This window comes from Bubalus bubalis, chromosome 9, assembly GCF_019923935.1.
Source record: "Bubalus bubalis isolate 160015118507 breed Murrah chromosome 9, NDDB_SH_1, whole genome shotgun sequence".
In the NCBI taxonomy this organism is placed as follows: domain Eukaryota; kingdom Metazoa; phylum Chordata; class Mammalia; order Artiodactyla; family Bovidae; genus Bubalus; species Bubalus bubalis.
The window spans coordinates 105,361,697-105,387,517 of record NC_059165.1 but is presented as its reverse complement, the minus strand read 5'-3'; the positions used below and the strand labels follow the sequence as shown (position 1 = coordinate 105,387,517).

General features: G+C 54.7%; 1 protein-coding gene and 1 long non-coding RNA gene across 7 annotated transcripts; one reads left to right on the top strand and one right to left on the bottom strand.

The window, feature by feature from the left end:
• Window positions 1–10,482: 10,482 nt before the first annotated feature.
• Window positions 10,483–18,196, bottom strand: LOC112587012. 3 transcript variants are annotated; one of them, XR_006553570.2, is made up of 6 exons: window positions 18,068–18,196; window positions 17,026–17,163; window positions 14,527–14,625; window positions 12,861–12,954; window positions 11,219–11,330; window positions 10,483–11,057 (listed from the first exon to the last, which is right to left on the bottom strand). It is a non-coding gene; the product is annotated as an uncharacterized LOC112587012 (long non-coding RNA). The 3 variants fall into 3 exon arrangements; XR_006553571.2 differs by lacking the exon at window positions 10,483–11,057 and having other exon boundaries at window positions 11,128–11,330; XR_003111589.3 differs by lacking the exons at window positions 10,483–11,057; window positions 11,219–11,330 and having other exon boundaries at window positions 11,636–12,954.
• PDE4C (phosphodiesterase 4C) lies at window positions 13,318–25,400 on the top strand. Of its 4 annotated transcripts, none has more exons than XM_006057946.3 (15): window positions 13,318–13,498; window positions 17,255–17,446; window positions 18,019–18,055; window positions 18,143–18,216; window positions 18,432–18,484; window positions 18,754–18,863; window positions 18,943–19,036; window positions 19,572–19,735; window positions 19,934–20,032; window positions 20,456–20,620; window positions 20,707–20,806; window positions 21,382–21,536; window positions 22,912–23,034; window positions 23,291–23,473; window positions 23,992–25,400. In XM_006057946.3, the coding sequence occupies exons 1-15, from the start codon at window positions 13,353–13,355 to the stop codon at window positions 24,367–24,369; spliced, it is 2,073 nt and encodes a 690-aa protein (XP_006058008.3). In that variant the 5' UTR covers window positions 13,318–13,352; the 3' UTR covers window positions 24,370–25,400. The 4 variants fall into 4 exon arrangements, with proteins under 4 accessions (XP_006058008.3, XP_006058007.3, XP_025149638.2 ...); XM_006057945.3 differs by having other exon boundaries at window positions 18,751–18,863; XM_025293853.3 differs by lacking the exon at window positions 13,318–13,498 and adding an exon at window positions 14,619–15,239 and having other exon boundaries at window positions 18,751–18,863.
• Window positions 25,401–25,821: the final 421 nt, after the last annotated feature.

Below are 25,821 nucleotides of genomic sequence, written 5' to 3'. Positions count from 1 at the left end.
GGAGTGGGCTGCCAGGCCCTCCTCCAGGGGGTCTTCACATTCCAGGGGAATCTTCCTGACCCAGGAATTGAACCTGTGTCTTTTCATCTCCTGCAATGGCAGGTGGGTTCTTTACCACCACCTGGGAAGCCCCTGGGACTCTATATATATGCTTGTGTTTTTTTTAAAAAAAGCTAAAGTTGTGTGGCTGGAGAGAAGTCAGTATGAGGTGGTCCCAGCAGCAAGGTCCCACGTACCTTACCTTGCTTAGCCATGCCCCAGCTGCTAGCAGGTGGTGAGAAAGATAAAGGTGACTCCAGTTTGCAGACAAGAAAACCAAGGCACAGAGAGGTTCTCTCTCCCTTAAGCTGAGTGGCTGAGTGAGTGTGAACCCGAGTCTTCAGGACCCTTTTCTGAGCTCAGAACCCCTGTCAACTGAGACGAATCCCCAACTACTCCAACAGCCCAGGACACTCCCTGGCTGCCCTCTTTACTGTGATGTGTGATCAGGCAGCCCTGGTGAACCCCAGCAGCTGGCTCCCTCTCCAAACTGCACCTTCCTTCTCTTTAAAGTGGGGGTCTTTGACATTCCCTGAAACACTCTTTTACAGCATCAGGCACCCCACTTGCATGTGGGGTGCCTCCTGCCCTGGGCCTGGGGACGTAGAGACTCACAGGCTGGGCAGACAGAGCTTAAACCAAGAAGAAGGATAACCTCTGAAGGTGGGAGAATGTGAGTGAGGCTTCCCAGATTGGGCAGGGAGGGCTTCTCTGAGGAGGTGACATTTGAGTTGAAGAATGGATGTAAAGAAGGAGCCAGCCACGGGGAGAGCTGGGGGCAGGGCACTTCCTACAGAGGGCACAGCCTGTGCAAAGGCCCTGAGGCAGGTTTAAGGGAGCAGCTATGACAAGGCTGATGGTGCTGGAGCAGGCAGAGTGAGAGGAGATGGAGAAAGGTGAGAGGAAGTGGCGGGCAGGGCACGTGGAGCTGCTGGGGCCGAGGTGAGGGGTGTGGATTGTGATCTAGAGGTGCTGGGAGCCACAGGAGGGTCAGGAGTAGGCAAGGAACAGATTGGAGGCTAGTCTTAGAGGCAAGACTAGCAGCCAGAGCTACGGCATATCAGGATTTCAGAGACAAGAGAGATGCACAAATCAAGCCAGCTTCTCAGCCTCTCTGCAATCCCTTCCCCACCCACCCCACCCCTCCTCTGCCAGGCCTTCTGTCCCCACTCCAGCCTCTCAGTGAGGAAAGCAATTAGTCTGGAGTGGCTGGTTGATTAATCTGCAGCTGAGAGGCCCAGAGGACCCTCCCCTCCCCCACCTGCAGCTCTGAGAGTTCCACCCTCCCGCCACCCCTCTCCTACCCTCACTCTGGATGAGGGAGAGGCAGTCGGGCTGGATCCCAGGAGTCAGGGCTTGCTGAAGAACCACCCCTCCCAACCCACTGCAGGGCTATCAACTGCTCCCTATAGGGCCTGGCTTGTCTATTTCACCCCAGAACCAGCTATCTCCCCACCCCAAAAAGCCCAGATCCAAATTTCAAGCTGCCTCCTCTGGTTTCCCCTGGGAGTCCTGTGATGCTCAAATGGAACCTGAATTCACCAGCTTTTGGTGCTTCCTCCCAGATCTTCCCCATCTAGGTGGTGGTTGCCCCACCCACCCAGAGAACTGTGTGACTCGTCACCCATCGAAATCATGAGTTACCTTTGAATCCCCTTGAACATCCTATAGCTATAGCCTGTCTCTCAACCACCAAAACATGTCCCATATACACTCATGGGCCCCAGCCTGGCCCATGTTCCCCCCAGATGCTGTCCCAGCCTCTATTCTCCCCCAGTGGTCCCTGCTCCCTGGCAGACACAGGAGGCTCCTTAAAATCATAAAGGGAAGAACTTCCCTGGTAGGTCAGTGGATAAGACTCAGTTCTTGATTCAGGGGGCCCAGGTTTGATCCATGGTCAGGGAACTAGATCCCAAATATCACAACTGAGACCTGGCTCAGCCTAAATAAATAAATAAAATATGTTTTTTAAAAAAATCATAAAGCAAGTGGTGTAACTTGAGAGCTCTCAATCCACACCCAGAAGCAACACCCAACTCATCACCCCATCCCCGAGGCCCCACATCAATTTCCCACCAACTCACCTCCTCGAACTCCATTCCCGCCTCCCCTCACTGTCCATCTAACTGACCAGCTTGATCCCACCTCAGGGCCTGTGCATGTTCTGTTCCCTCTGCCTGGCATGCTACTTCCCTAGCTCTCCCCTGGCCAGCTCCTTTTCCTCTTTCCAGTCTCAGCTCAAAGTCCTCTCCTCAAAAGACCCTCAATTACCCCTGAGCAACATTAATGGCCCCTCCCCCAGTCACACCCCCAGTCCCTGGCGTGGTTTCCTCTTCTTCCTAGCACCATACAAGCCATCTTTTTGTATTCAATAAATAAATGGATGAACATAAATGTGGGCAAGTGATTTTCCCATCTAGAAATCCATTTCCTGAAGAAGAGGCAGCTGATGTCTCCATGGGCCTCCCGTTCTGGGAGGAGCCCATTGTTTCCACCTCCCCACCCTCAGCTTTCCCTGCACGTCCTCCAGCTGCCAGGGATCCTCCCTGGGGAACCTAGGATGGAACACTTCGATTTCTGCATTAGAATTCAGATGCCCCTGGGAGAGAAGGATGACGTGTGTGTGTGGGAACAGTCAGGTGTCCTGCATCCTAGGAGGATCAGATTCACGCAAAGAGCTGAAGGGAGAGTGGGGAGTTGAGCCGCCCCTGGCTGCGTGACCCTCAGCAGCTCATTTCCTCTCTGAGCTTTAACATCCTCCTCTGGGACATGGGAATAAGAGGGGCCACCTCACAAGGAAGGAAGTGAACCTAGAAGAGGTTCAACTGATGTCCTCTTCTCCTACCTTCTTCCCCATCCACCCTTGCCCTGGCTCTGGCCCAGATTAGCCTTCTAGTCTTGGCCTTCAAGTGGCTCATTGGTAAGTAGAAAATCTTTTAGCAATGCATGAGTCACAGGAGATGCTGATTCAATCCCTGGGTTGGGAAGATCCTCTGGAGAAGGAAAATGACAACCCATTCCAGTATTCTTGCCTGGAGAATCCCATGGACAGAGGAGCCTGGCGGGATACAGTCCATAGGGTTGGAAAGAGTTGGACACAAGACTCAAGTGACTTAGTATGCACACACACTTGGATCTCGGTTTCTCCATCTGAATATTGAGCCTGATGGTGGGGACACACTTGTGTAGTGCAGGGACAGAGACGCAGAAGGCTGGTTCTGAGCTCTGCCTCTCCCAAGTCCTCATTTGTGCCTTTGGCTCCTACCCCATCCCCATGGCCGCGGGTTCCAGTTTTGACGCTACTTCCTGGGGTCAGCACTGCGGACAGTTCCCAGCCTATGGCTGGCATATGCCTGCTGGACGATTCTGTTATTAGCAACTCCAAGGAACCCATGTGGATTTCATTACTGGTTGACAGATGAGGAAACTGAAGCATGCTTGGCCTAGACCATATCGCATGGATTGAACTCAGATCTGATGGGATGGAGAGTGCATCAATTCATCCCGATTCTGTCTGATTTATATATACATATATTCTGGCTATGCACAAAGTATATGGGATCTTAGTTCCCTGACCAAGGATCAAACCCATGCCCCTTGCATTGGAAGCTTGGTGTCTTAGCCACTGGACCACCAGGGAAGTTCCCTGTTTGATTTCTAAAGGTCTCAAGTGTTTACCCAGAGCATGTTTGCAAACACTATCTCATTTAATTTTTCCTGTTCAGTCCTTCCAACAAGAAGCCTCAGAATCCAGAACCTCATCTCCACCATTTCCTTACCACCTGCAACCTTGGGCAAGTTACTTAACCTCTGAGCCTCAGTTTTCTTGTTTTTGCAGTGAGGATAATTGTACAAAATGGTCTCATTGTGTTCTTGTGAGCTGATCCATGAGGGATCCTTAGAACACCACCTATGTGGAATGAGTGTGTAAGAAAGAGTAGTTATTGGTACTGTCATTATTCACTTGTTTATTTACTGCATGTCTTATCTTTACATTTTAATAATAATAAGACATGCTAGAATACCATTACAGTGCATATTATTATAATATTATAATAAATAGCAATATATATATATAATGTTATAAACAATAAATATACTATATATGAATTGATTGATAAAAAATATTTTTTCAGTGCCTACTGTGGGCCAGGCACTATTCATATCCTGCAAGGTTTGAGATCCACGTCCCCATTTCATCGGTGGGGTAACTGAGGCTGAGAGAAGGAAATTCACTGAGGGGAAAAGAAGGACTGAGATACCACTCTCTGTGTCAGTCCAGGAATCTGGACTGAGAGAATGTCAGTTCCTAGAAGAATGTTTTCTGGAAGAAACAGAATGTGCAAAGTCTTGGAGTCAAGGGGATCAGGTGCATGAGCTGAACATAAATCAGTGTGGCTGGAAGGTGGGAGGGGAGCCTGGAGAGATGGGCAGGGGCTTGACCACACACGACCTGGTGAAGATACCTCAGAGGCTCCTTGTCCCCAGGGTTCCAGAGAGCTCCCACGCCTGGGAACGTGCTCATGTTTTGCTGCTGTCTCCCCAGCCAGTCCGGGAGCTGGCTGATTCCGGCTTGGCCCCCATGAGCCCCTTTGGCAATGGTGTCATCCAGACATGCTTCTCAGGGACCCCATTGCTGCCACGACTGTCACACTGCCTCAGGACCACTGTAGACGTGGAGCCCAGGGCCTGTGTGCTGTTCAACGTCGGGGCTGGAGGGAACTAACAGGGCTGGCCCCAGGCAGGTCAAGAGGCTTGTGGGGATCAAGGGGGCCTGTCCCAGGAGAAAGAGAGTGCCTTGTCTAGCTGGACCTTTCTTTAACTTGTTCAACAAGCATTTATTAAGCACCTACTGTGTGCCAGACCTTGTACTTGGAATATAGCCATGGGCATATGGCTATATTCACAGGATGATGGTGGAGACAGACTCATACTAACTGGAGAGATCAGGGTGATAAGGGAGCCCAGAGGAGCCTTCCAACCCAGCACTGTGGAGGGAGGGGGAGGGGGATGGGACGAGGAAGGGCTGCTAGGAATAAGTGGTATCTAAGCTTAGCCTAAAGGACAAAGAGAGGTCAGCCAGGAGGAGGACAGGGACTGGTGGTCTAGTTGCTAAGTCATATCCCACTCATGCAACTCCATGAGCTGTACCCTGCCAGGCTCCTCTGTACATGGGATTTTCCAGGTGAAAATACTGGAGTGGGTTGCCATTTCCTACTCCAGGGGATCTTCCTAACCCAAGGATTAAACCCAGGTCTCCTTCATTGCAGGCAGGTTCTTTACTGACTGAGCCAGAAGTGTGTGCCAATTAGAAGAAACAGAATGTCTGGAGTCTTGGACTCAAGAGGATCAGCTGCATGAGTTGAACATAGACCAGTGTGGCTGGAAGATGGGAGGGGAGCCTGGAGAGGTGGGCAGGGGCTTGACCACCCAAGATCTCATGGGATATAAGGGGAGGCATGGGTGGGTTTTCAAGGCAGTGAGTTGATCAGATTGGCATTAAAAAAAAAAATCCCTGTGGCTACTGTAGGGAGCACTGTCAAAAGCAGAAGTGAAAACAACAGGGGTCCAATTAAGACCCCTTGACAGTTCTAGGCAGTAGATAGTGGTGCCTGGACCAGGGTGGGAGCCATTGGCTGGAGAGAAATAGGCAGATTCAGAAGTTATGTATAAAATAGACACACCAGGCTTTGGTGGGCACCAGCAGTAGGTAAGAGAGAGGGGATCTGGTGTGGACAGCTCCTGGTCTTTGACCCTTCACATGCGACATCCCTTTTCATCCTTGTAACAAAGCCAAGAGATGGGAACACCATCATTATCCCCATTTTCTGGAACAGAAACAGGTTTGGGGAGGGAAAGCAAGAGCCAGCCAGTGGCAGAACCCACACCCCCCACCGCTGGACCAAGTTGTCTCCCACTATCAGCTTTGGGGGGCCGGGGACTGAGCCAGATGGAATGGACAGAGAGGAGCAATTTGGCACCACCCAGCAAGACATGGCAGTATTGTAGCTGGGGCTCAGTCTGTCTGATTCCCTGATACAAGCATTTTCCATTCTTCCCACTCGGGGACACAACTAGGGTAGAGGATAGACAGTCCTCATGGGAGATACCCTTGAGATGTCCTTGTGAGTTCTCTGAAAAGATCGGAGCTCTTCCTACCCCCAAATCTGTTGCACCAAATGGTCCCAAATACCTCCCTGCCTCGGCCCACACCCACCCTCTTACACCTGCTCTTGTCCATGTCTACTTCTGTTAATCATGATAGAAAATATGCTCGCCCTCCCTTTGCTACTTCCAAGAAAATAACCCCTGAGATTAGAATGTCTGGTGAGCAGAGCCTTGAGTTTCTAGAACTGGGGAAGGGAGGGGCACCCTGAGATTTGAGAGCAGAAATTGTGGCTGTAAGGAGGGGCCCAGGGCGTCACGGGGCAAATGAGATCCTGCCGTTTCCGCTGAGGGTCTGGGCGTCAGTGTGGTTATAAAAGAGTGCCCCTCTCTACCCACCCCAACCAGAGGCAGCTTCTTGTGTGCACACCCCAGGCATTGGAGCACTCTTCCATAGCCCTTCCCCATTTCTCTTTACTTCTCTGATTTCTGCCCAGCATGTATGGGGCTTTTAAGATCCCAAAGAGACCCGATCTGGGGCTGAACTGCTAAGCCTACCTTCCTGAGCAGAAAGACCGCCATCTGTGCCTACCTCTGAAGACTAGAGCCCTTGATTCTGCTTCCAGACACCTCTTTGCTACAGTCACAGAGGAAGGCTGAAGACCCGCTACTGCTTTCAGCATTTCCTGGGCCATCGACGCCCTGGTCTGGAGGTCTTCCTGAACCCCTGTCTGTCTTCCTGCCCTTGCCTTCAGAACCGACAGGTCGCGGACAGCTCCTCTCTGTCTTTGCCACTCGGAGCTCCTGAATCTACTACACTTTCAGCATCAGGAGTAGGATCAATGCTTCAGTGCTGGGAGTTTCCAGAGACCCTGTTTCCCTGCTCTCTGTTTGGCAGAAAACGGGAGGACAATTTCTGTCTTCACCCCAAGTCCATGTCTTGAACCTATTTCGTTCAGCTCTAGAGGGGACGGCAGACCATCCTTGGCGCAGGGGTCCTCCCCAGCCCCTTTCCCCAACCCCCACCCTCAAGTTCTTTTTGCCCTGCTATCTATCCTTCAGCACCACCTCAGTGAGGACAGCTCCTCGGGATCGGCCCCACCTTGAGCCCCTGTTGCTACCTTTTCCTGCCTCAGCACCTTCAGCGCGGACAGCTCCTCGCTGTCGTCTCCACTCCCGGCTCTGGCCGGGACTTCGGCTCAGACGCTCTTCCCTCCCGGGGACGGCTCTCGAGCCCTGCAATCCGCTTGCTCCCCAGTTCTGGCGCATGGAGACCCCAAAGGTCCAAGAAGGGCTAGAGGCATCCCGCGAGTTGAATTCCGCTCGCAGCCGCCAAGGCGTAGCCAGGGCCCCGAAGCACCTGTGGCGGCAGCCTCGGCGCCCCATCCGCATCCAGCAGCGCTTCCACTCAGACCCGGACAAGTCTGTGGGACGCAGGGAGCGGGACTTGAGCCTGAGGCCAGCTCTCGAGAAGTCGCGGCGCTCCTGGCCCACCTCCTTCCACAGGCGGTAGGTGGGCGGGGGCAGGGCGGCGCGCAGGGCCTGGCGGGAGTAGGGGAGGGTCTTTGCTTTTTCAGGAGCGGGGGTCTCTGCCTCGTGGCTGCGGCCGGCGCTTCAGAGGAAAAGGCTGTTTTACGCGGGGGTGGAGATGGGGGCCGGTGGTGTCATGATTGCTTATGATGTGTGTGACACCGTGCTGCTGCATCCGAGTATGTGTGGGTCTGAGCAGTTACGACTCAGTGTGTGCTCCGCTGGCTGGGTCTCTGTGGGTGACGGGGTGTTCGGGTGTGTGTATACCAGTTATGTATGCGCTTGTATACCAGTTGTGTGCCTGCTTGAGTGTTTCCCCTTGGGGTGCCCGTGTGTGTTTGTGGCTGGGTGTGTTCTTGCTGTGATCCAGTTGGGTGTCCAAGGGTCCTCCAGATCCTGGATTGTCCTCGGGTGTTTGTGGGGTTTGTGGTCACAGAAAACATTTGAGGGGAGCTTGGGCTAGATATACTAGAGTGCCAGGGTCAGCCGTCTGCTGTGCTAGGGGGAGGAGCCTCCTCTGTTGCATATCCTGCCACACACACACACACACACTCCCCCCCCCCCGCGCACACGCGTGCGCGCGCGTACACACACACACACACACACACACACGTCCTCTGCCATCAGAGGAAAGCCTCTTGGGGAGCCTGAGCACAGGATGTTTCTTCCAGTGTGAGAATGAGGTGGAGAAGAGGGGAATCGAGGTGTGTAGGGGGCTGCTCCTGATTCATATAACCTGAGAGAGGGGGGCAGAATAAGACAAAGACAGAAGAGAAACACAGAGAAACAGGGGCCTTGGAGGGGCCAGAGAGGTCTCAGCACCACCAAGGAGCAGGGTCCTCCTTGGATGGGTGTGTGAGTGTGTGTGTGCTCACTTCTGTCAGACTCTTTGCAACACCCTGGACTACATGTAGCCACCAGGCTCCTCTGTCCATGGGATTTCACAGGCAAGAATACGGGAGCGAGTTGCCATTTCCTCCTCCAGGGGATCTTCCCCACCCAGGGATTGAACCTGTGTCTCCTGTATCTCCTACATAGGCAGGCTGATTCTTTACCACTGTGCCACTTGGGAAGCCCTTGGATGGGAGAGGGAGCTAAATCAGGCCAGACCTAGAGCTCTGGGTTTGAGGCCAGGCTAGGTGACCTTGAATGAGTCATTTTCTTCTCTAGCATGCCTGCTTAGTCATTCAGTCATATCTGATTCTTTGTGTCCCTGTGGACTGTAGCCTGCCAGGCTCCTCTGTCCATGGAATTTTTCAGGCAAGAGTACTGGAGTGGGTTACCATTTCCTCCTCTAGGGGATCTTCCCAAACCAGTGATCAAACCCATGTCTCCTGTGTCTCCTACACTGCAGGTGGGTTCTTTACCTGCTGAGCTATTGGGGAAGCCTATCCTCTCTGGGCTTTTCTCCTATTAATACTTTGGTCCATGGACCTCCCAGGGCTACTGATTTCTTGGTCAACAAGCCTGGCCTAACACCCCAGGCTGGCCCTCCAGCAGCCTTGATTGGTGTTTGGGGCAGCGGAGCCCCACGACCCGTAGGGTTGGCGCTTCCCCAGGTGGCCCAGCAGGCCCCTTGCCCCCACCCTCTAACCCTCAGTTCCCCACCCCTCCCTCCCGGTGACTCATGATTTTCCATCTTCCAGAAAGAACAAACGGAAACTAGGTTTGGGCCCATCTCGGGGGAGAACCACGTGGCCCTGGAAGGCAGGAGTGGTGGGTTGTGTTCCTGTGAGTGTGTGTGTGTTCTGCTTGTGCGTGTATGTGCACATATGGTGGGAGAGGCTCAGCCCTCAGGGAAGCTGGGTTCAAGGCCCATGTTCTGCGCACTTCCAAGCAAGTGGTGGTGCTTCCCTGAGTCTCAGTGTCTTCAGCAAAACGCAAACACAAAAACTCACAGGTTTTGAATTTTGTCAAGAACACTCTGTGCCAGAGCACAGGCCTCAGGGTGGCTTGCCTCCCCACCACCCCACGTGGATCACAAAAGTCTGGGAGGGTCTGAGTATCTTGTTCAGCAAACATTTATTTAACAGCTATTGTGTGCCACCCTGGACTGGGGCACAGGCCAAGGGCAAGCGGGCACTCATAGGCTAATTGTAGAGACAGACATACCAGCTGGAGACCATACAGAGTTATCTATACTGTGATGGAATGAGATCAGGGTGCTGTAGGGCCCAGAGGAGGCTTCTGACCCAGCAGCTGGGGCCAGGAGGTGAGGAAGGACCACTTGGAAGAAGTGACCTCTAAGCTTAGCCTGAAGGATAAAGTGAAGTCCACTGAGGAGTGTAGAGAAGGGTGTGCCAAGAAGGAATAGAAAGTGTAAAGCCTCAGACTCAAGAAGATCAGATGTGTGAGGAGCTGAACACAGACCAATGTGGCTGGAGGGTGGGAGGGGAGGTTCTCTAATAATTTCTCAAGCATTTATTGAGTACCTACTAAGTGCTGGCCATGGAGGGCACAAGTGGGAACGAGGCAGACCTGGTCCTTCCTTCAAGGGGCTGGTGGGTGAAAGTGAAAGTCGCTCAATCGTGTCTGACTCTTTGTGACCCTGTGGACTGTGGCCCGCCAGGCTCCTCTGTCCATGGGATACTCTAGGCAAGAATACTGGAGTGGGTAGCCGTTCCCTTCCCCAGGAGATCTTCCCAACCCAGGGATTGAACCCAGATCTCCTGCATTGCAGGTGGATTCTTTACTGTCTGAACCACCAGGGAAGCCCAAGAAAACTGGAGTGGGTAGCCTATCCCTTCTCAGGGGATCTTCCCGACTCAGGGATCGAAGCGGGGCCTCCCACATTGCAGGTGGATTCTTTACCAGCTGAGCTACCTGGGAAGCTTTGGTGGGTGAGGCAGACACAGATCAAATAATCAGGACATTACATAGGAAATTGTACCAATAAGAGGAGGGTGCTCTGAGGATATTCATTTATTTAGCTGGTCAGGGAGGGCTTCCTGCAGAGGGCAATGCTTCAACTGTGACCTAAAAACCAAAAAAGTTAGCAGGGGAGGAGGCGTCCGGCGAGGGCATGGGTTAGGAATGAGCCTGGATGCTTCCAAAAAAACAGCAAGGAGCGGGAGATGATGAGCCTGGAGCAGAGTGAGCCAAGAGGAGGAGGCTGGGGAGACAGGCAGGGGTTAGGCTACACAAGGCTGCCAGGGAGGTGTGGATTCAGAAGTGAGGACAATGGGGAGCCACGGGAGGATCTGGAGCAGAGGAGAGTGAGATCTTACCCCTGTGAGCACTTGCACGTGGGACTCAGCCTCCACTCTCCTCTCTCTCTAGATTCTTCAGGGAGACTTGGGCAAGTCATCGCTTCTCTCCAGACCCAGGTGTATTTGTACGGAAAACAGGGTAACAGCACGTACCTCCTGTCTCACTAGCGCCACCTAGTGGCAGAGGAGATAAGTGCTCGCCCAAGGAAGAGGCTCCCTCAAGTAGGGGAAATGGAGACATTGATGTGTCAGGGGCGCTAGAGACTGCTGGTCACCTCCCCAGGTCACATAGCATGCAGAGACAAAGTTAGGGTGAGACAAAGTCATGTCAGCACCTCCTTTGGCCTCTGCCCTCCTGGGTGAAGCTTGGAGTCTCCCAAGGTCAGGCAGGCCAGGCTTTGAATGCCGAGTCTTGGCTCTGCAGCTGTTTCTCCATCCAAAAAGCAACTGATAACAGTAAAAGCATTACTGTTAGAACTGGTCATAAAATATTTAAAGTTGAATCTATTAATGAAACATTAACATTAAAACTATCGATAAAGCATTAATGTCAGAGTAGCATCTGGGACTACACAGGCGATGGAGCTCAGTTCAGTTCAGTTGCTCAGTCTAACTCTTTGCAACCCCATGGACTGCAGCACGTGAGGGTTCCCTGTCCATCACCAACTCCTGGAGCTTACTCAAACTCAGGGGATGGAGCTAGTTAAGCATTAAGTTGGGAGAGGCTGGGGAGCCTGCCAACCCAGGGTTGAGTGACTTCAGGCAATGAGCACCCTTCTCCGTGCCTCAATTTCCCCATCCACAAAATGAGAATACTAGTCCCCACTTTATAGAGCTGCTCTGAAAAGCAAATGACTTTTACGTGCACAGCCCTTGGCTCGGCACCAGAAGAGCAAGAAATGCTCAGTTTGTACCCACGTGTTTAGTCTTAACCTTCCATTTTGTGTCTGTGAACTCAGGAAAGGGACTAAATCTCTTTGCACCTCAGTGTCTCCTTGGGGCCACGAGAGCATCCTGAGCACCTCCCACAGGGCTGGGGGTGGTGTCAAGACTCCTTGGCCCCAACCCCAGTCTCTCCACTAGGCTGAGCCCGGCGGCCTTTATCCCCTGGGGACTAGCTATAATTAGGTCCAGTCACAGCAGCTACAGATGGTATTTTTGTCTTGGGGACAGAGAGTCTGATTCCCACCAGGTGTCCGGTTGCAGGGCCCTGGTGACAGAAGGGGGTTCCTAGCCAGACCCTTGAGACTCTGTCCTCCTGGGCCCCAGCGTGACTCCTCTGTGGGCCTCCAGTTTCTCATCTAAACAGTAGGGACCATAGTATGATCGAGATGTCAGGGGAGGGTCAGGGTCTCCCCACTGAAGCCTGATCTCCTGAAATAATATCTCACATCCCCCCAGGACTGCCAGAAACCTGGGTGGCATTTGTCTGGGCACCCCAAAACTGGTGAAGTCCCCTGGAGCACGGCTCAGGCAGGGGGGGCTGTTATCACACAGCAGGACACAGTCAAGCCCAGAGCTCCTGTGGGGCCTCAGCTGGGAGGCCCAGTCTCCTTGCACCTTGGTGACTTCTGTCACCAGCAGCTGGGTGTTCTGGGTCTCACCTCCAGGCATGACACTCTCTGAGACTTGGTTTTGTTTTCTGAAGAATGAGGCAGGACCACCTGACCCCAGCAATCCAGGGTAAGCCAGCTGGTACAGACTCTTGAATGCCCCCCATCCCTGGCACTAGGGGCAAAGCTTCCCTTTTCGGGGGTCCTTCTAGGGGTGGGCTGTGGCAGCTGAAGCTACACAGGGCAGAAGGCTTGGCAGGAGTAGAGTGCGGATGTTTGTCCAGCGGAGACAGCAGGAGATGGGGAAGGATCCAGAGACAGGGACTGGAGAATGTCAGAGCAGGTGGAGGTCACGTGGGGGCTTGTGGAGGGGGACAGAAAGAGGGGGAGGAGACTTGCAGTGAAGACTTGAGTTTGTTTCCACCTTTTTCCAAGCCTCAGTTTCTCCACCAGACAAAAGACTCAAGGATTGTAGTTTCTGAGCAGGCTCTTGGTGGCTCTGGCCTCAGTTTCTCCATCTGGAAAATGGGCAGAGGGGGATTGAAAGTACTGTGTGGAATCCGGGCAGCCCCTCGGCATACTCGGAGACTCCCTGATAGTGGAGGGCACTTCCTTTTCTGACTTCCGTATCTCTCTTTTCAGCCCAGCAAGCTACACCTCTGGGGGACATACTGACAGAGGGAAGTGGTGTAAGATGCAGTTTCTGGGCTCCCCCAAAGAAGGGAAGCAGAGAGCCCCGTCTAGCTCAGTGCCTCAGTTTCCCCATGTGTCCCCGTGGGGGTCCCTGAGCGGGTCCCGCGGCGAAGGCGGGGCGAGTGCGCCTTGGGTTCGCTCCCCGCCGGGCCCCGCCCCCGTGGCTGTCCAGAAAAGGTCCCGCGCAGCCAGTGCTGCGTCCAGCCTCCACGCGGTCTTGGCGATGCAGGGTGCCCCTGCTCCCGCCCCGGCCCCTGGGCCGAGCTCCCCTCGGGGCTCCCCACGGGGCTCCCCCGGGCTCTTCAGGAAGCTCCTGGTGAACCAGAGCATTCGCCTGCAGCGGCGCTTCACCGTGGCCCATCCGCTGTGGTGAGGCGAGACAAGGCCCCGCAGGAACCGCCGGGCTGGAGGTGGGAGGGGCAGAGTCAAGGACAGCGGGAGCCAGGTTGGAGGGTCAGGGCATAAAACCTCTGCTCCTTTGCCCTTTTTTCGGGGTTATCTCTCCGCCCCTGCTCTTTGTCTCTTTTAGTTGATGACTGCCTCTCTCTCTCCATCTGTTTCCCTCCACCCACCGCCTGGATACATGCCCAGGGGACCAGCCGTCTGTCCCTTTCCAGCTGCGTGCCCTGGAGCAGAACGGGCTGAGGCTCACGTCTCCTTCTGACCCTTGCCAACCCGGGGCGGGAGGGCTGAACGTCCAGGCAGTGAAGGGATGAGGGTCACTCCCCGCCTTGGTGTGCCCGGGCCATCCGCCCCGGTGCCAACAACGGGGTGGCCTGGTGGCCTCACACTAAGCCCTCGGTATCCTCGGAGGAAGATGTGGTTTGATGCAAGCCTTTGAGGCAGGGTGTTCGCGATGTATGAGGGCTTGTTGCTGTCCCAGGCTGAGAGCTCACAGGCGCGGAGCGCCACTTCTGCGCAGCCCCACTTAGTTACCTCCTTCAAAGACTCGTCCCACCGCTTTGGGTTTAAATTCCGGCCCTTCAAGAAGCCACTGTAACGTCGTGGGTTGCGAGGCAGAGGCTGGGGTTGGAGGTGGGGCTGGTGGGCGCCGACTGGGTCTGGTACCTTGCGCTTGGTTCGCGCGGCTTTAGCACCCAATTTGGTAACTTGGCACCTGGAGGCTGAGAGACTAAAGGTCCCTTCTCCAAGGTCACACGGCCAATGACATCTGGGGTGTGTGTGGGGGCAGTCGTGACGGTGGTCCCTGATGGCACCATTTCAGGCCAGAGTGGGGTTCCGGGTTCGGGAGAACCCCCACCCCCCCGGTGCACCAGCCGCCTGAGAAGAGGGGTCCCAGCCGAGGGCTTGGGAGTGAGCACAAAGGTGTCGAGGACGTCAAGGGTGTGAGGCTGGAGAAGGGCGGGTCTCTCCGAAGCCCCTGTGCCTCAGTTTACCTGTCTAACCGATGGACGGACGCGCCGTTCCCACAGTCCGTGCGACTTTCTCCCCGCCGCCCGCGTCATGGAACCACGGCTTGACCCCGCCGCTCTCGGCTAAGTTTAGAGCAGAAAGAAAAACAGCGTCGTCCGCAGCGAGAAAACCCCGGCTCAGCCCTAACTCTCCGCACTCGCTTTTGGATTCGAACCCAGCACCCTGTGACCTCTCCTGGCCTCAGTTTCCCTATTTATCCACAGTTGTGCCTTTTCCAGAACCTTTGGGGAGAGGGGAGGGAGGGGTAGGTGGTAGCCATTCCCGGGCCTCCCCCTCGGATCGCAGGTTTAGGGTATCCACCGCCAGTACCCCGCCCCCAAGAGTCTCCGCCACTCACTCCGCCAGCTCCAAGGCCGGGGAAGCGCAAGGAAGCCCCGCCCCTCCGGGTGACGTCACGAGGCGGGAATTCAGAAGCTCTGGGAGTAGGGACTTCTGCGAGAGCCCAACTCGAAACGGACCGAGAGCGATCGGACACAGCCGAACATCCGAATGGGGCCGGACTAAACCGAATGTGCCTGACATGGCTTGAGCGCCACCCCGACTTGCTCGAAAACCTCGTGCGGCCGGACACAGCCGAACATGCCCGAAAACTTCCGAACATACCCGAGCGCAGTCGGAGGTAGCCAAATTCGGCTGAACTCACCCGACCGAACTCAGCGGGAAGAGGCCCAATCCTGTAAGACCAGACCCTCAGAGAACCCAGATTCTTGGGCTTCCCGGGTGGCTCAGACGGTAAAGAATCTGTCCGCAATGCGGGAGACCTGGGTTCGATCCCTGGGTTGGCCTGGGTTGGGAAAACCCGCTAGAGGAGGGCATGGCAACCCATTCCAGTATTCTTGCCTGGAGAATCCCATGGGCAGAGGAGGCTGGCAGGCCCCCGTCCATGGGGTCGCAAAGAGTGGGACACGACTGAGCGACTAAACACAGCAAAGCCCACTGACCGAACTCAGAGGGAAGAGGCCCAATTCTGTATGACCAGACCCAACTTAGTCAAACTCGGCCGTTCATGACTGAGTCGGGCAGAATCCTGCCGAATTCCTGACCCCCAACTCAGTCTGAACCGAATTCCCTGCTCAGAACTGAATTCCCTGCTCAGAGTCTTCCTTCTGGCAGGCGCCGATCCCAGCCCGTGGACTTGGATGGGATGACCTGGCAGGGGACCAGGTGGACACTGGACCTTGGCAAGGAGCCCTTTGTCTAGGGGCATCCCCCAGGGTCTTCCTGTCTCCGCCTTTCCTGCCTACTCCCTTCTCTGTGACCCACTTGCAGCCCCTCTCCCTGGTTGCAAACTCCTGGCCTCACACTTCTGTTCTAGCCCCACAGCCCCTGCCATTCTTTCTCTGACCTCTGACTCCAAGTGGGAGAGGCCTAGATCCCCCTTACTTCGTCAGAGTGTGGCTGGAGGGAGAGATGGGGCTGAGAGATAGGGGGATGGGGTTGGGGATTGCCTTGAACAGGGGAGGACCGTGCCTTGGGTAAAGGGTACAGCCCGTGCAAAGGCCTGAAGGAAGAGAACAGACAAAGCATTCAGGCCAAAAATAAAGCTGAGGAACTGGGGCGCTGAGGATGGGGCTGAGTGAGCTGGAGGCGAGGTTGATGAGATGGCTGCTACTGCTGCTAAGTCACTTCAGTCGTGTTCAACTCTGTGCGACCCCATGGACTGCAGCCTACCAGGTTTCTCCGTCCATGGGATTCTCCAGGCAAGAACACCGGAGTGGGCTGCCATTTCCTTCTCCAAGGCATGAAAGTGGAAAGTGAAAGTGAAGTCGCTCAGTCGTGTCCGACTCTTAGCGACCCCATGGACTGCAGCCTACCAGGCTCCTCCATCCATGGGATTTTCCGGGCATGGGGGCAGGGCTATATTATGGTTTAGGGTGAGGCCTGGAGCTGGGGTAAGGGACAGGCGGTTCAGGGCATAGCCAAGGACAGCTAAGGGTGCGGCCTCTCCTGGCTGTGGGGGGCCTTCCAGTGTGCCCCATCTAGGCAAAACCCAGGTGCCCTCCTGAGAGGAATGCCCAGGAAGTAATTTCCAGTCTCCATGCACTTACCCTTAGTAATCTGGGTAAGTTACGGGCGCCCTGTCGCCCTCCTCAGGCGTTGGGTTGTAACTCCCTAAAAGTGCGCTGGGGATGAAGTCTGCATGCGTGCTAAGTTGCTTGAGTTGTGTTCTACTCTGCGACCCTATGAACTGTAGCCCGCCAGGCTCCTCTGTCCTCTGTCCATAGGATTCTCCATACTGGAGTGGGTTGCCATGTCCTACCCAAAGGGGTCTTCCCAACCCAGGGACCAAATCCATGTCTATTAAGTCTCCTGCATTGGCAGGCGGGTTCTTTACCACTAGCGCCACTTGGGAAGCCTGGATGTAGTCTACGATACCCATACTAGAAACAGAGTGGTTGATGTCCACAGAAAAGCTGTGACCCATGGTCACACAGCCACTTAGAGACAAATCCAAAACTCACGTGCTGGAGTCCAGATTAGTGCCAGTGGAAAAGACTCTGGGGTTCAGAGGCAGAGATGGAGGCGTGAGGGGCACTGTGTCCCTTAGTGCGGGTATGGCTGTAACAGATGGACAAGCTGCAGGCTACTCCTGCCCTGCCCTGGGGAGGACATGAGAAAATGGATTTAGACTATGATGTGGCATCCATACGCCAGGACCCTCGGCTCTGACTATGTCTCCTTTGCCTTCAGCTTGGACCTGGAAAATGGGCTCTCGTGTGGGAGAAGCATCCTGGACCCTCAGGCCGGATCTGGCTTTGGCCAGATCATCCAAGCACCTGCCCAGCACAGTCAGAGGCGGGAGTCCTTCCTGTACCGCTCAGACAGTGACTATGAACTCTCATCCAAAACCATGTCTCGGAACTCCTCCATGGCCAGCGACCTGTGAGTTTGAGGCTGGTGGGATAACACCTCCTCTTACTTTCTTCTTTCCTTTATTCCTCCATTTCACACACCTCCTTCAGGTGACCATTTGAGCTGGGCTTTGAAGTATAGATAGCAGTTTGCCAGACAAATCACTTACTCAATTGAGCAGGATGAGAATGCTAACCCGTGATTCTTTATGCTTGACTCCAGGTTGGGGTTGGGTGGTAATCCAGAAAGTCAATTAACAGAACAGGTTGGGGCTGGGTGGTAATCCAGAAAGTCAATTAACAGCAACCCAACAAAGTCCTTGATTTGAGCTTCCTAGTAGCCATCATTTCCTGCCTCTACTAAGACCCCTGTTGTCCCTGGTACTCAGATTCTCCATTTATGAGATGGGGATAAAGTGAGTGATTGGTCAGAGGGGCTGTGATGGCCTTCAGAGAAGCGTCGGGTGAGGGGAGACCAGGGACTTCCAGGAAGACACTCCAAGGACGCGCTCAGCTGAGGGCACAGTGTGGGTAAAAGCTGGAAGATGGGAAAGTTTGGGAGGGCTCCTCCTGACCGCCCTTCCATGTCCCCTCTCCCCACAGACACGGAGAAGACCTGATTGTGACGCCCTTTGCCCAGGTGAGTGCCCACCTCTTCCTTCCGTCGTGTGCCAAGCAGGCAGAGCCGACCCCTCCTTTCCAACGCTCACCACCCCTCTCCCGGCAGGTCCTAGCCAGTCTGCGGACAGTTCGAAGCAACGTTGCGGCCCTTGCCGGCTTGCAAGATCGCGGGGCAGCCAAGTACGCAGGGGGCGGGGCGGGGCGGGGCCTGGCAAAGAGGGGCGGGTTCAAAAGACGAGGTGGGCCAAGGAGAGTTGGGCGTGGGCGGAAGGGGTGCAGCTGTCAACTCGCCGGGGCGGGCAGGGGAGAGTAGCGTAGGAGGGGGCGGGGCCTGGAGGTCTTGGGGGCGGGCCCTATGGGTGAGGCAGGCCACTCCTGAGCCTACTATACTGCAGGCAGGCGTGCGTCTGTAACACCCCATCTGGCAGCCAGCCCCCTCCACCAAAAGGTAATGTGCCTACTCCTATCCCCTCCTTCCACTGTGGGACAGCTGTGAACTTCCTCTCTGTGGTGACCTCTCCAGTCCATGAATCTTTAAGCTGTGCTAATTCTAAGCCCTCTTCCCCCAAACACCCTTGGGGATGGAGAGAGCCGGGGGTCCTGAGTGGCCTCATTGGGAAGAGCTGCAGGGTCCAGATGCAGAGATGGGGGCAGGAGGGGCGCGGGGTTCCCGAGTGGGGGGTGGGGCAGACCCCTGATCAACTTGGCCCCCAGAAGACACTGGGCAGAAGCTGGCTTTGGAGACACTGGACGAGCTGGACTGGTGTCTGGATCAGCTGGAGACTTTGCAGACGCGGCACTCAGTGGGGGAGATGGCCTCCAACAAGGTGAGGGAGGCCAGATAACTGCGACCCCTTGCTTCTGTCCACAGGGCCCCGTCCTCACTGTTCTCATCTTTCTCTGCAGTTCAAGCGGATGCTGAACCGGGAGCTGACTCACCTGTCTGAAACCAGCCGTTCAGGGAATCAAGTGTCCGAGTACATATCCCAGACCTTCCTGGGTGAGCTATGGTGGGTCACTGCCTAGGCCAGATTGCAGAGATAGGAAGAGGGAAGAGAAAGAAAGCCTTCTACTGCAGAGTCCAACTGAGGAAGATAGAACCAGACACAGACACCTCCAGCCCTATGGGGTAAGGCTGGACCAGAGGGAGGAAGAGGAGGATCTTCCAGGAGGAGGGGGACATTAAAGTTAGGGTTTTGAAGCATGAGTAGAAGTTTGCCAAGGAGGAGCTAGCAGGAACCACGCAGCCGGGTCTCCAGTTTGGGAGATGGAAAGGACATTTGGCTTTCCAGAAAAAATGCTATGCTCCAGATGCCCAGAGGCCATGTCCAGCAGAAGGGGTTACTGAGATAGACCTTGAACAGAGGGGAAGGGTAGCTACAGGCCAGACAGGACTTTACTCTGAGATTACTTTGATTCCGGTAAAAGGCAGTAAGCTGATCTCGAGGCTTGGCAAGGTCCAGTGCCTGAAGCCAAGCAGACTAACGCTAGCAGGCGAACTGACTTCTCCGAGTCCTACCCTGCCCCACCTGCAGAGCAGCAGACTGAGGTGGAGTTACCCAGGGCGACCCCCGCGGAGACCCCGCAGCCCGTGTCCCAGATCAGCAGCCTGCGTGGACTTCCCCACAGTTCCAGTCTTTCCACAGCCACCGTCCCACGCTTTGGGGTCCAGACGGATCAGGAGGGGCAGCTGGCCAAGGTGGGTTTCCAGTGGGAATGCTGAAACCCAGGTTTGGCTGCATGCTCTGTGTGGACACCCTGTCTTGGCCCTCAGTTTGCCCACCTGTATACTGACCAGGTGGGGCTCATGGTAGGACCTGAGGCTGGGGATGGGGGTCAAGGCTCCAGAGTCTGTGGAAGCTGGGCTGGAGTTAAGCCACAGTCCTTCACATTTTAGGAACTGGAAGACACCAGCAAGTGGGGGCTTGATGTGTTCAAGGTGGCAGAGCTAAGTGGGAACCGGCCTCTCACAGCTATCATGTTCAGCATCTTTCAGGTACCTCCCCTGCCTGTGGCTTCTGATACCCTGTGTCTCCTCCAGTTCTTCCTACCTCAGGACCTCAGGGGACACATAATCCTCACATCCTCCCTAACATGTCTGAATAGGGTCATTTGAGTAGGGGCATTGAAGGATGGATAGGAGTTCATTAGGTTTAACAGTTCATTGCTGACTATCAACAAAACTCAGCCTTGGGCCAGGCCTGAAGAGACCCAGTCTGGAGGGAACAACTGTGCGGTCAGAGATGAGAAAGAGGGGACGGACAGAGACCAAGGGAATTGAGAGGGAAAGCAGGGGAGGCATCCTGGAAGAGGGGGCGCTTGAGAGCTGGCTAGGGATTCAGAAGGAGAGGCGGCACAGGAATAGTGCGTGCTGCCGCCCAGAGGCCGAGGCCCTGACTAGGGGCCTGTGATGGACCAGGAACGGGACCTGCTCAAGACATTTCAGATCCCAGCAGACACGCTTGCCACCTACCTACTGATGCTGGAGGGCCACTACCACAACGATGTGGCCTACCACAACAGCCTACATGCTGCTGACGTGGCCCAGTCCACACACGTGCTGCTCGCCACACCTGCGCTCGAGGTAGGGCCCTCGGGCTGCGGGCAGCTCTGGTGGGTGCCGGGCACAGAGGCCCTGTCCCTCACCTCGTATGCTCCATGCCCACTCAGGCCGTGTTCACAGACCTGGAAGTCCTGGCTGCCATCTTTGCAAGTGCCATCCACGATGTGGACCATCCAGGAGTCTCCAATCAGTTTCTCATTAACACCAGTGAGTTAGGGAGCTGGGCCCTGCCACCGCCTGTCAATCAAGTGATGTTAGGTGGTCCCATCCCTGCTCTGAAACAGCTGCCACAATCTTCTCTCCCTTAGGTGCTCGGAGCAGGCCTAGATATCCAGCAGATACCCAGTAAATGAGAGAATAATAAATGTGGCAGAGCTGATGTGAGCCGGCTGAGATTCTAAAGTTTAGGATACTGTAGGAGGTGTAAGCAATGGTTAGGTACCTCTTATATTTTAATACATCCCTGGAGAGCTGGAAATAAAGAGTGGAGCTCTGACTCAGTAGTTCATTCAACCAGCACTCAGCACTCTCTCCTGCCATGCCGAGTCTCCAAGGAGTCACCAGTCTCAAGGAGGCAGAGCTGAACACAGATGTCCCCAGCTCTGAAAAACCAGATCAGGGCCATGGGGAGAGACAGGGTCCTAGAAGGCTTTCTAGAGGAAGGGGGCATTAAAGTTGGGGCTTCAATGCATGAGTAGGAGTTTGCCAAGACTTTACAGAACCAGCCTTTGGGTGGAGTGGGTTGGGTGTGCGGGTCTTGAGACTCTCCACCTCCCCCACAGACTCAGAGCTTGCACTTATGTACAATGATGCCTCCGTGCTGGAGAACCACCACCTAGCTGTGGGCTTCAAGCTGCTGCAAGCAGAGAACTGTGACATCTTTCAGAACCTCAGCACCAAGCAGCGGCTGAGCCTGCGCAAGATGGTCATTGACATAGTGAGATCACAGTGATGGATGGGAGGGTGATTTTGGCATGGCTGGGGGTTCAGTTGGATGAGGGCATCTCCCCATTCTGAGCCTGAGCTTCCTGGTTTTGTAAAATGAGACGATGACTGTCCAAGCCTTGGGTGGGACTTGGTTAGGCTAATCAAGTCTTCAATACAATTCACGTGCAAACTGTGTGGAAACTCTTTCTTTCTGGGAAACTCTTTCTTTTCCAGAAACTTTTCTTTCTAGAATTTCAGGTGCAACTTTATCTGCATTTGATATTTTTCAAGTTGGGAGACACCAGTACATTTTGTGATCTTATGTCTCAAGTCATTTATTTAACTAGCATTTATTGAGCATCTACTGTGTGCTTGCCCTTTGCCAGTGACCATTAGAATTCTTACCTTCATGAGACTTACGCTCTGTGGCGGAGATGGACACATAGGCAGAGCCATGATGGGGGACCTGTAGACTGACCCTGTGATACAGAAGTGCTCAGGGTGGGAGGACTTCCCCAAGAGGGAACACTGAAGCCAGGGCCTGCAGAGTGCAGAAGATCATGGGATGGGGAGGAGTGTTTCCAGCAGAGGGAAAAGCATGTAGGGAGGGCTCAGAGGAAACCAAGGCTCCAAGTAAAGAATAACTAAAAGTTTGGTAAGGGAGAGTGGGAGCTTTGGGCAGTAGGCACCTCCAGCAGAAGCATCATTTGGGCCAGATGGGAGGTTTGGGGAGAAGATGTGAGACTTCTGTCTGATTCTCAGAGAAACCTGTGGGTCATTCCTGGGCTGGGCCTGTAGGGGTACAGCTAAGTAATTTTTAAACAGTCATGTTCAAGGCTGAACTTCCCTTCTAATAGCTGAAAACAGTCCTCCCAGCCACGCAGCAGCCACAGAGAAGTTTGGGGAGCACCAAGTACAGCTGTGACTCCCACAGCCCTCCGGATAAATCCCCCACTCCCCCCTGAGGCCGTCCCCACTCTTATCACCCTCACTTGCTCCTCTGTTGCGCCTGCGCTCATTTGTCCAGGCACAGCGGTCTCCTCTGTAGCCTCAGAGCCTTTCACTGGCTGTGTCATCAGTGGGGTCTCTCTACTGCCCTCAGGCACACTCATCTCAGCCCCCAGGTTTAATCTCCTTCCCCCATGCCCTGTCCCACGTGTGGGATGCACCCCACAAGTCCAGCAACCTTGGAGAAGGGACTATTGACTCAGCCTCTTTGTGAGCTGGTTTTGCAACAAATCTCGTTACATGCCCCCATTTCTCAGGTGAGGACACTGAGGCTCAGAGGGTTGAAGAACCAAGTGGGTCCAGCATCTGCGAGGTGGGGAATGGGGATGGGGCAGGCATTATCTTCAGACCTGTCATCTTCCCTCGCCTGCCTCCAGGTGCTGGCCACGGACATGTCCAAACACATGAATCTCCTGGCTGACCTCAAGACCATGGTGGAGACCAAGAAGGTGACAAGTCTTGGAGTCTTGCTGCTAGACAACTATTCTGATCGCATCCAGGTGTGTGGCTCGGCAGCCCTGGGCTGATTTCCACAGCTCTCCTTTAGCTCCATGTAGAACATGCCGACTGAATGCCCAACTTGAAGAAACAGAGGCACCTATGATCATGCGCCTTTGTTTTAGCCACCTCTTCCCCTCCCTGGCCTCAGCTTCCCCACCTGTAAGATGGGCATGTCCATGGCACCGGCCTTTTTAGGGCAGGTACCAGGCCTGGGGGTGGCCTGGCCTGAGCCCTCCCAACCCTCAATCTCATTAGGTCTTGCAAAGCCTCGTGCACTGTGCTGACCTCAGCAACCCCACCAAGCCGCTACCACTCTACCGCCAGTGGACAGACCGTATCATGGCCGAGTTCTTCCAGCAGGGCGACTCTGAACGGGAATCAGGCCTGGACATCAGCCCCATGTGTGATAAGCACACAGCTTCAGTGGAGAAGTCCCAGGTCTGAGAGTGACTGATTTGAGCTGCTGGGCACTGGGGAGAGGGGAGAGAAAGGAGTGGCCGAGCTGACCCTATGATTCCTGGCTTGACCCCAGGCTGGCAAATGAGGCAATGTAGCCTAAGGGTCTGCCCTGGGCTGGGTCTGATGTGTCCCGGGATAAATTCCCTCTGGGATGCCTTAAGAGAGATCTGCACTTACTCATGGAGTTTGGAAATGCTTGTTCTGGGTGACGTGGAGTATTTTAGAAGGGGTCCCAATCTGGGGGCACATTCATCAGCCCTGAGGAGTCAGGAGTCAGGGCTAAGGTGGATGGAAAGACTTAGGTGCTGGAGAAGCCTAGAAGGGGCAGGGGAGGTGTCCTAGAGGAGGGGTTTTTTGAAGAGGGTTTTGAAGGATGAATAGGAGTTGGGAAATGGCATTCTAGGCAGAGGGGAACAAGCCTGTCTGGACTGGGCTTAGGTTCCACAATGACTCACCATTCAGCAACCTCTACCCCCTCAACTTTGTATTACCCACAGGTGGGTTTCATTGACTATATTGCCCATCCACTGTGGGAGACATGGGCTGACCTGGTACACCCAGATGCACAGGACCTGCTGGACACTCTGGAGGACAACCGCGAGTGGTACCAGAGCAAGATCCCACGCAGCCCTGAGGACCCCACCAGCCCCAAGCAGGGTAGCCCTGACAGATTTCAGTTTCAGCTCACTCTGGAGGAGGCAGAAGAAGAGGAGGAAGCATTGGATGGGGAGGCCTCAAAGTCACCTGACACTGAGCTCCCATCCTCTGAGGCCAGCCCAGACCCTGGGGCCCCACACCTGGATTACCAGAGGACTGTGGGCAAGCCCTGCACGGACCATGAGGGCAATGCAATGGCTGAACCTTTGGGCACCTAAAGGCCCCTGATGGGTGGGTGGACTTTCCAGGAAGAGGTCCCAGGTGGCCCCTGCCTTGCCTCCGCAGGGAGACAACTGGGCTTTTTGCTACAGGCAGGTCTCAGGGTTGAATCGGAGGCACCTGACTGGGGTCCACTCTGACCCTGGGATCAGCTGAGAGAGCTCTCCAAGGAGCTGGGCTGGTGGGGGGGCAGCGTCTTCCAGGGCCCTTGTGTTCTCCCCTCCTGGACTTCCACCCCTGGTGTGGAAAGGGAGTGTCTGCCAGGCACCTTTGTCCATCTTGTCCAGTGGTCACTCTTGAGCCACTCCATCACTTTATTCTTTCATGCTTTATCAGATATTTACTGGGCACGTACTGTGTGCCAGGCCTGTGCCTGTTAGGTGCCTCTGGGGTACCTCTGCACGAGGAGATGGGGAATCAGTCTCGAGGAGATGACCCCTCCCTTAGACACCTCCCCTAAGTCTACCAGGCAGGCAGCTCACTGAAAGAGAACAAGAATTTGAATGGGGGAGTTCTCAGCACCAAACTTCATCTGGACCCAATTCTGGCTCTGGAGTTCTGGTGGTGATAGGGGGGTGATGGTAGGGGCCAAGGAAGAGAGGGCTCTGTGTCAGGAACTGTCTCTGAACGTTGATTTAGCCTTCACTGCTTGTGCCCTGGATGTTGCTTTAAGTTGCTGTGGTTTCTGTCTTCAGGTCTAAGGATCCTGGTTCTCCCTGGCCCCAGGGCCTCCTGCTGGCTCCCTCATAGTCTCTCCGTTTTCTAGAACAGTAACAAAAGCACAGGATTCTCCTTCAAGGAAGGTTCTCTCCATCTTCTGATTCTGAGGCTGTCTAGACTCCCCACAGGGAAAAGGAGGCCTCTGACTTTCTTGTGAGTCATCACCCCTTCTGGGCTTCAGTTTCCCCTCTATGGCCTGATCCTGGTACTTGGGTAAATAATGGTTGGAGGGTGATGTGTGTGACCTCCCTGAAATATCTTAGAAATATGGGGCATTTGCTTGGATTAAAATAAACTTTATCACACAGAATTAGTACCGTGCCCGTTTCACGAATGGGGAAACAGGAGCGGAGAGTCTGTCCTGTGGTCTCAGGGCTCAAGGCCATGCTGCTGGACTCCAGACGTTAGCCAGCGGCGCCCCCTGGTGGCAGGAGGCTCGAGGGGAGGCGGGGAGAATTCGGGGGGTCCTCGCCTTGCAGGAAGTCTCTCCGCACCCGGCTAAGTGGAGTTCATCCTGAGGGTTGCGGGCGTGGGGGAGAGCAGGTGGGTGGCTCTGTGCTCAAGTCTCAGATTCAATTTTCACTTCCGGAGTCCTCAGTATCCCCCATCCCCCGTCCCCCCACCCTGCTACCCTCCCTCCCTGTGTGTCTGAAGATTTATACATGACAGAAGTCATTACAGACCAGCCTCTGGCTTCATTCCTAAATAATTTCATTAATAATTCCATTCCA

Coding starts and splice junctions, on each gene's coding strand:
- PDE4C (XM_006057945.3), top strand. CDS start 13,353: ATGCAGGGTGCCCCTGCTCCCGCCCCGGCCCCTGGGCCGAGCTCCCCT. Junction 20,807..21,381: donor TCAGTTTCTCATTAACACCA/GTGAGTTAGGGA, acceptor CCTCCCCCACAG/ACTCAGAGCTTGCACTTATG. Junction 21,537..22,911: donor GCAAGATGGTCATTGACATA/GTGAGATCACAG, acceptor GCCTGCCTCCAG/GTGCTGGCCACGGACATGTC.